The sequence below is a fragment of the Manis pentadactyla genome, chromosome 10 (assembly GCF_030020395.1).
Source record: "Manis pentadactyla isolate mManPen7 chromosome 10, mManPen7.hap1, whole genome shotgun sequence".
NCBI classification, from domain to species: domain Eukaryota; kingdom Metazoa; phylum Chordata; class Mammalia; order Pholidota; family Manidae; genus Manis; species Manis pentadactyla.
In genome coordinates, this window is record NC_080028.1 from 115,463,018 (window position 1) to 115,472,467 (window position 9,450).

General features: G+C 38.0%; 1 protein-coding gene and 1 non-coding gene across 5 annotated transcripts in view; one reads left to right on the plus strand and one right to left on the minus strand.

The window, feature by feature from the left end:
* TMTC2 (transmembrane O-mannosyltransferase targeting cadherins 2) overlaps positions 1-6,441 on the plus strand; it is a 402,329-nt gene extending 395,888 nt beyond the window's left edge. For all 4 annotated transcript variants that reach the window (XM_036890026.2, XM_036890024.2, XM_036890025.2 and 1 more), the window contains one exon: positions 3,756-6,441. Coding sequence is in view for 3 of the 4 variants with exons in the window: in XM_036890024.2 (XP_036745919.1) it covers positions 3,756-3,935 (180 nt within the window). In the remaining variant the exon portion in view is untranslated. The remainder of the gene's footprint in view (positions 1-3,755) is intronic.
* Positions 6,442-7,924: 1,483 nt separating this feature from the next.
* On the minus strand, positions 7,925-8,087 carry LOC118914804 (U1 spliceosomal RNA). Its single transcript, XR_005025766.2, has one exon. It is a non-coding gene; the product is annotated as a U1 spliceosomal RNA (small nuclear RNA).
* Between the last annotated feature and the right edge of the window lie 1,363 nt (positions 8,088-9,450).

The window sequence follows — 9,450 nt, forward strand, 5'->3', positions numbered from 1 at the left end:
CTGGGTCAACTTTAAGTCTGTTTAAAAACCTTTATATGCTCTTAATTTGGTTATGAAAGGCTTTTTATTCCCTCTTCTTCTGTCATTTACAGCTTCTGTTAATAAAGTTTCATTTGCATATCTACTACCTTAAATCATTGCATGGTTAACAGAAGAATTCTGCTTTATAGAAGGATAGACATTTAATTTGACCTTCTTTGTCCGATAGGAACATTATCCTTCTATGGGAAACATATCTCAAAAAGTTGTGAAATTATAAGATCCAAGAACAGAAAATGACCTCTAGAACAGTACTTCTCAAATTGTAATGAGCATACCAAGCACCTGGGGATGTTGTTAAAATTCAGATTCTGACTCAATAGTTGGCGCCTGAACTTCTGCATTTCTACCAAGTTCCCAGTTGTTACTGACGCAGCTCCCTGAAGAAAGATTTGTGTAGCAGGGCCAGAAGATCCGAAGGCATTCAGCCCAGTGGTCATCTAGAAAACTACTCCTAGTCACTGCTGTGGAGGGGAGACATCACAGGCTTACAAGATAAAACCCTTTTCTTCCAAGAGAGAAAGCAACCCTACAAAAGAAGTAGTCGATGTCTAGTTTTATTCATAAAATTTCAACAAACACATGAAGTTGTTTATGTCACAATAACTACTGATACTTTCCAAGCAGGTACCTAAAGCAATGAGAGGCACTGCTTTTGTCCCATTTGAGCACACGCGTATATGAATTTCACCCATTTCCATTCACTCAAGTAGAAAGCTCTAAGTGATGGTTTAGGAGTATTACATAATATATATCTGTAGGTCTTTAAAAAAAATTGGGTTTATCTTAGTAAGATAGACACATTCAAACCAAAATGTTACATCTGAAATCTATAGCTGCTTAAAAATATTGAATGATGCTCTTCAATATGCACATTTTTAGTTTTTGCTCTTTAGGGAACATAATTATTGAGTATATGTGAGCTTCCACAAGATCTGTTATCCCACATGAACTTCATAATATCAATTTTTAAAATTATTTTTAATGAGTAACACATGAGCATGGATAATGTGAGATTAAAGTAATTGCAAAAACACCATTATAATTAGCATTCAGAATTCATTTTGATAAAAGATTTAACTTTCAAATTGTGTTTTCTTAGAGTAATATTCTTTTTTATTCACCATTTGATGGCAGGGAGGCTGCTCCAAAGTATTGCAAAGTCAGGAGAACCCCAGGCTACAATTTAGTAACAACAATCAAGCCCATTTCTGTGGCTTGCTGTACTTCACCACCTATTTTCATTCGTCTCTTCCAGGTTTAAACTAAGACCACGAAGCTAGTAAAGGTAGAACCAGTTCATAAATCCTCAGTGCTTGGATTTGCTGGTGGCTCAGGCACATTGACAAGAAGACTCTTGTTTTGTGTTTTTGAGGTGAGGAGATGGAGAGAAAAGAACAGGAAAAAGACCAGGATTTTGTATTGTATATACAACAGCAGCCCTGTGAAGCAAGTACTTTCATCTTCCCATTTCTTGAAGAAACTGAGGACTCAGCTTGTCCAAGGGCACTGGGGCAGAGCTGGTACTGGAACCTAGGCGGTGTGACTCTGTAACTTCTGAGTGTTCTTAATAAATTCCTGGAGTTGCAATTATGGATAGTTACACTTTGATGACTAAAGTAATTCAAGAAGTAATGACTGTCCTGCAGAGCCATCTGGTTTCCCTCAGCCCTGTCACTGGGCGTCTTCTGTTTCTGGTTAGTAAGGAAGGATCTCCAACTACGGTTCTCCCTCCCCCTTTCCTCTCTTCCTACTCAGGGTAGCAGGAAGTCTGAACATTTTATCTACTTAGCATCTCTAGTAATTCAGGCTGCGACACACTTCACTATCAAGTTAGTAGCTGTTTATTGACAGTTCTAAGCTCTGTGAGGGGACATAATTCAGAAATGTGTCCATGCATCAAGAAACTCGAGATGGTAAGTGGGGGTGGGGTATGGTAACAATGTTCTTTTAGGAAGACGAGTAGGTGGTGTTATTTTAGGTTTCCAATGGGGAGCTATTCACTGCACATGTAATTTAGAGCTATGTTTATTTGGACTAGTGTTTAAAATTAGAAATTGACCATCTGTATTTTTCTTGATAAGTATAGAGTCATCCTAACCAAAAGGCTTTTGGAGGTCAGGAATAGCTTATATTTGCAACATTATTTTTGTAAAAGAAAAAGAAGGATGTAACAAAGTTGGAAAATAATGTCCAGTAGTTGAAGACTTTAGAGAATTTTGGTATACATCCAGAGATATATTATGTAGCTATAGAAAAAAAATTAGAAAGGAGAAAATGAGACAAGGAAAAGTGAGCTTGACATTAGTAGTGTCTATTATGTACATGTACGGGGCTGTATTTGTTCATTTCTCATTTTATCTTTCTAACAAATGTGCACAAAAGTCGATGTTATTTTAATGTTTCATAAATGAAAGAACTGCATGTCTGGGAACCTCACTGAGGTCTCTGTCCGTGGTTGAGCAGGAACTCAAATCCAGAGCTCTTAAAATCCAAATCTGATCATCTTTCCCCAGTAGATTTATTCTGAGCTATTCAGCCCTCTCTCCAGCATTGTTTTTGGTTCAGAAATAATTGTTTTTACAGTAAAGAGTGGAGTCACATGAATTCAGCTGAAAAATGCATGCAGTATGAAATTACCAAATTGTAGAAATGATAATGAATTATTTTAGGCTATGCCACAGGAGTTTCCAGGACAGTAGTTGACACCATACATAAAATGAAAACATAATCTTAGCATAAACACTTAGTTTTATCTGATACTTAAAATATACATTTGTTTAACTGCCAAAATATTATTGTTCTTTGTTAGCCAGAAAGATCCAGGGACATGGGCAAAACAGCCCTTATTCATGGGTAACAAGTCCTCTAGGATGGACTTTTGCTGTTAAGTCAAGTCTGAGAATTTTAAGATGAAAACCCTTATATTAAACTAGTGGTACATAACTCATACTTTTAACTTTGCTTTTCACATAACTCTGTGTTACAGTTATCACACATTACAGAAATTCTATGTTTAAGAATACTCTACTTTTAAACAAATAATACAAAACTTTTCTTATAAGTTTACATTTTTCTGTATCATATTTTACATTTTGATGGATTTTTACCTTGCTATTCTTATAGTAAATACTCACCATTAGAAGTTCAAAAATTGTTTCACTCAAAAATAAGGACTTTAGTGGTTGCATTTGTATTTTTTTGCAGGGTTTTTACCCTGGCAACATCAGTAAAATTTTATATTTTACTTATTTGTGTTTGCATAAATGGCCTGGAATATTGCTAAGGAGAGGAAACAAAGAGGATGGATATAGATTTGTCAACTTTTTCCCACTTAATTTTTTTGTTTCTTGGCACTGAGTTGAAATAAAGTGTAACTCTTTCCATTTGAAATTGCTTCACTTTTTTTCTCAGAAAAATGCGGTCTGAGAAGGTTATTGGCTCTTCATTTATAATCTGTGCTGTCTCATTAAAGAAGAAAATGTTTCTCAATCGCCCTCCCGTCTTTAAAACATAAAGTACACAGCAGCTGTTTGAAAACTCTTTTTCCTTCCTAGTCATCTTTGTCTATTTGTATGAATTGTCCAGTTGCTTCCATAAAATGCCTACCAAGACATAAGGGAATCATTTGCATAAGTGGATGAAGGGTTTTGTCTTCCATGAAGAAGAGCTCGAGGTGGCCTCTTAACCACTTCCCTCCCTCTCTCTGGTTCCAGTATCCGGCCGCGCTGATGAACCTGGGGGCCATTCTGCACCTCAACGGCCGCCTCCAGAAGGCCGAGGCCAACTACCTGCGGGCGCTGCGGCTCAAGCCCGATGACGTCATCACGCAGTCCAACCTCCGCAAACTGTGGAATATCATGGAGAAGCAAGGCCTAAAGACTTCCAAGACCTGACCCGGGAGGCCCGCACCCCATCCTCCGCAGCGTGAAGCTTGACTGCATAATGAGCAGAACGTGCCAGCAGTGCTGTGACAAGAGCTAATTTGGACCTCAGCACCGGGGCAGGCGCCCCCGCGGTCGCTTACCACTCTGGGAGCATCCCCTCTGCTGTTGGCGCAGCCATTAACACCAAAAAGGGGCACATTGGAAACCCCCTGAAGGATGTAGTTGTTACCCATAGAACTGTAAACCAGAGCACTTAACACAGGATCTTTGGGCTTTCTTAGTGGGGAGGGGAGCCTGACTTAAAATTCTGTTCTCTTTTTGAAAGTCTTTTAGAAATTATATTATTCCTTAAACACTGTGAGAGGAAGTCAGAGTGTCTATTCAGCCCCTTAAACTATTAGGGACAAGTGTTAATATGAGTGAGTAAAGTGTAGCGTGAATCCCAGTGAGCTGGCTGGTTGTCCTGATGCTGCTGTCTCCCCTCTTTGGGACAGCCTGCTTATCAGTTTCTGCAACTTAGAAAACTTTTTTTTTTTTTTTTCATACCATGTCAGTCAGGATCTGTCAGAATCTACAGTCGTGTCCTGACTCATACACATGATGCTTTATAATTTGGATGTCAGTCTTCACTCCCTTGGGACATTTGCGTTTCATGTTCTGAAAAGGACATACAGAGCAGAGCTGACACGGTTCATGCTGACATAGGAGGAGTAAGGGTGGCCTCATGCATGTCAGGCAGGCAGTTTTAGTTTTAATGTCACCAACATTTTCCCCCAAACTGCCTAGGAGAAGTCTTTGTATTAATTCTTTAGCTTTTGAAATTGCCTTGAAATGGTTAATGCACATGCTCGTGTAAGGATGAAATCAAAACAGAAGCTTGAAAGGGTTCCAGTCCCAATAAGTAACCAGCAGCTATTAGACAACAGGGAAGGTTGTGCTTCCCAGATGTTACTGGTTAAATTAAGTCTGAGCAAAGGAGTGTATAATGGTTGCTAATGATTTTATATTTTGGAAAGCATTGGTAGGAAATGCTAATCACTTTCTAATAGGTTCCTAAACAGCAATGCTGGTAAGTTTCTAAGGCATTGTTTTTATCATATTTTGCTCTTCCCTGAAAGACATCAAAATGGCTTATTTTAAACTGCAGTAGAGTGTAGCATTAGCCTGCATGTTTCTAGCAAGTGCCTGCTAGGTCTTCTAGCAAGTGCTTTTCACAAATTAAAAACTATTTCTCGCTGGTGAATTAGGTATTTTATTTCATTACCTGTTAGTTACCATTTCAGTAATCATTTCTCAAGTAAAAGAATATATATAAATGTAGTAGAGAAAAACACTTATTGAAGATTAATTTGCAGCTGAACTTTGCTACTAAAAATTAACTCTGTGAAACAATAGTCCACTTTCAACTTCTTCATAAAGAAAGTAGCTATACAACACCCTACGTATTTATTTATTTATTATTCTACCATAGCAAAGTAACAAAACTTGATTCATTAAGCCAGTTCTTTGCAAAGGAAATTTAGCTTTTTCTCCTTTCCTTTCACACTCCATGTATATATGGTTAGCTTCCTCATTAACGGGAAGCTGGACATGCAAACACATCATATTATGTTTTCTCCATATTTTATGTTTTGCTGCATATCTGAATAAAGTGAGATAAAGAATTCAAAGTATTGTTCCTAGGACATTAGTGTTTTTGTGAGAAGGGCAAACATAATGAGAGAGATTTGTTGATGGCATTAATAAGAAGGCCCTCCTAATATGTACATTATTTACTGAACATTTCACCAAAGGGCCAAAAGTCAAATTATAACTAAATCACTGTGTCTTCAGAATGGTATTTAACATTTCAGAACAACAAATCCATGGGCAAACCAAAAGCATGGGTTGAAATGTATTTCTTATCTTCTAGTACATTGGCAATTGCAAAAAAGTAAATAAGTAAATGAATAAATAAATAAGGGATTTAATATAAGGATATAGAGATGAATTCAATGTCTAACATTTTTATTTATTTAAATAGTTATTGACCTATGACGACTTGCTAGTCTTAACATTTTATGTCTTTATTGTTATTGTTCTTCCTTTTAAACACTTGGTTCTTAATAGGTTCGCTGATTGCACAGTAGAGGCACTTCCTGTTGACCCAGTTCCCAGGTAGCTTTAATAATTGGTCCCGTGTCATAAAATGCATGGATCTTTAATAACTAAATGTCCCTGACACCTTTCACTACAGGGCTGGGCTTAGTAACTGACCATCGAGGGGGGTGGGCTGGGAGGGCTAGAGAACATGGTCAAAAAAATGTCTCCGCTCAGGGATTTATGGTGGATTATTTGCAGACAGTGCTAAAAATATAGAGCACAAGACAAGTTTACTAAATTAAAATTTTATTTTTTGAGACGCTGTTATTTGTATAAATTATCAAGATTTGTAGGCTTTCCTTTTGTAGAAATAATTGTTTTATGTGCCAGAGAATTTCAATTTTGTTTTCAACAATAAAGCATTGATAACAAATATGTTGTATAAGCCGTTTTTAAATCTTCTGCAGTAACAGCACATGGTTTTGGATTTTTAACAGAACCAGGGGGAAGCTTTTAAAAGGTAGAGATTGAGAGTCAACTAGAGACACTTCACAGCTAATGTATAATCAATAATATGTAATCGTTAATTTTTAGTAGTTACAACAATATTAAGGTTGCTAATAACAAAAGGTTTTCCATGTTCTGAAAAGATGGCATAGTTTTTATTTTGTTTTTTTTCAATGATGAACTATGGAAAATATCCCAAGCAACGTAAGCTCCCTGAATAAAAATTCATAGGTCATTTGGTAGAAATGGCCATATTTAGAAGACCCTGATTCTCTGTATCTGTTTCCAGAGAAACACAGGTTTTGTTCTGCTGAGAGACCTATGTGTGGCACGTGCAGGAATCAGTGATAAGGGAACCTTGGGTCTTAGACAAGGTGCAAGCTGATGGAGGATTCAATAGACTTGTTAAAATTGTTATCTAATAAATTATATATTGCCTAATTTATTACAGGAGAAAATTTGGCTCTAAGGATTTTATTTTATGTTAAACATCCTGTGGATATGTGAGGTGATGCTCCAGTTTCACGGTTAAAGAAACCAGGTTCAGTGATAGGAAGGAACCTGTCTAGGTCACAAAGCTAGCAGGCCTGTCCCATGTCCTGTGAGCTCACAGCACTGAACCTGAATCTGGGGATGGGGTTTCTCATTCCTCTTGGCATTTCTCTGGCTATTCCTTCTTCCACAGGCACATTCTCTGCCTCATTCACTGCAGATGATCATGAAGATTAGAGGAAGTGCTATGGAGAATGTTTATGTCCCTCTCCTCCCCAAATGTACTGTGCTGAAGACCTAGTGCCCATGGATGATACTAATAGGAGGCAGGAAAATAAGAGAGTTATTAGGTCATGAGGGCAGAGCCCTCATAGGTGGGATTAAAGCCCTTATAAATGAGGCTCCAGAGAGCTCCCAGCCCTTGTACTACAGGAGGACATGCTGAAAATTCAACCCAGAGGGGGCTCTCCCTTGGCCATGTTGGGCCCCTAATCTAGCCGGTGGTGTTTTGTTATGCAGCCCAAACAAAGGCAGAGGAAAAGGCAATGCTGAAAAGCATCTTAAACATTTAGATTGTGAGAACTGAAAAAGGTTTCAGAAAATGTAGCCAAACCCATTTACTTTCTGCCAGAGGGACAGAAGGCCCTGGGTTAAGTGATACCAAAGCGAGCTCGTGGCAGCTCCACAGTAGGCACAGAAATGTCAACTGTTAGGAAGTCTTGCTATTTGTAGCTATTTTTTAAAAGTACAGTTTTAACTTGGATTGAAGGGCTATGAAAACAGTGAAAGTAGGGGGCCACACCTTTCTTTTTCGACATTGTTTCTCCAGCCTAACACATTATTGAGTAGAAGAATGTAAATTATAAATGAAAATTACACTTATTTGCTCATTATCACCTTGATATTTTTTCTCTACTCAGGGTAGAGCGAGAACGCAGTCCCCCACTACTAAATTATGCAGTCAAGTTTCACACATTTGGGGAAATTGCAGGGACCAGCATATCCCGAGGGCAACGGATAAGCCTCGCCCTGGGGAAAACCACCTTCCTGATCAAGGAATTCCCCCTGCCACGTAATTAGCTTGGTATTTTTAAAAATCACTCTTTAAAAAGTTGAGACTCCTTTGATATTTTCACCACAGTGATGGCGTTGTAACACAGCATACATTCCAGTTCAAGGGAAAGAAATGCATCTAAGCCTTAGTTAATTTTTCTATTACAAGGAGGAAAAACGGTTTCTGTGCATAATTTAAGAATGATAACAATTGCAATTCAATTGTATGTACCTTTGGAATATGAACTTTCATTAAAATTTAAATATTTTTTTCAATGCTACAGAATTTGCCGCCTACTCTTTAAAACTCAGCTCAGCTTAATGAAGGGGTATTTGCTTAAGCATGGAAACTGCCACATGCTATGAAGGGAGAACAAGCTGAAATGACAATGCAGTTGTGCGGACTCTGATGCTCAGTTTTGCAGTAGAGAAAGATGCATGTAAACCAGGGCTTTAACCTTACATTTTGGGTGGTCTTCCTGCGGGATACAGTCAGAGATATCTTTGAGTTGGCTCTCATTCTGTCTGCCACTGCACCCCTTTTGCTGTTGTTAAGCCATAGAGATTCCAGGGTATCCCTCCCCACCCCCAGGACTGCTGGAACTGAATGAAGTTCCTTGTTAACTTGAAATTTCTGTGAAAAGTTCTTCTTCTGAGTTTCCCAATACATTTCCCTAACTTCTTACAACTTCTCTGATGTTACTGTGTTATTTAATTGTTTATTTCCAAAGACTGGAAAGAAGGGTTTTGTTTAGCAAGGATATTTTGGATCAACTGAGAAAGTTACAAATATGTGAGACAACTTGATGAGGTCATTTGAAAATGCCCCTAGGAATCTGAGAAGTTACTATAATACCTAAAATGGTATTAGGGGAAAGGTTCGGGAGATCCCCAAAGGGAGAAGACCAGGGTGGAAAGAGAAAGGATAGACACGTGGGGACTGGGCTGTTAATTGCCATTAGTAATGATTAAGCTTCCATTAGTAAAAGTAGAGGATTTGATCAGAACAGTTTGAGATGGTGTCCTTTTTGGTTGCCCCATAATCTGTATTGTACGATAAAACAGTGTAACAAATAAGAGAATAGATACTACAGTCGCAGGAGAGGCTGGATAAGTGTTCAGCTAATTGAAGGCTAGGCTATCCATTCTTATCTGTAATATATTAAATTTGTCTCCTACATCCTTTGGATTTCACAGGAAGAATAGTAGCAACCATTTAAGACAGAGCTATCAACCATTGTCCAGTCAGATGGAGAGAATAGTCCTATATTTCAAGTAATAGCTCAAGACTTGTAGAAAGACCTTTTGTAATAATTTCCCCTCATGTCTCTTTCTTCATCCTAAAAGACTGAAACTGAAGTAATTCCTCTAAGAACTTTCTCTTGGCAAA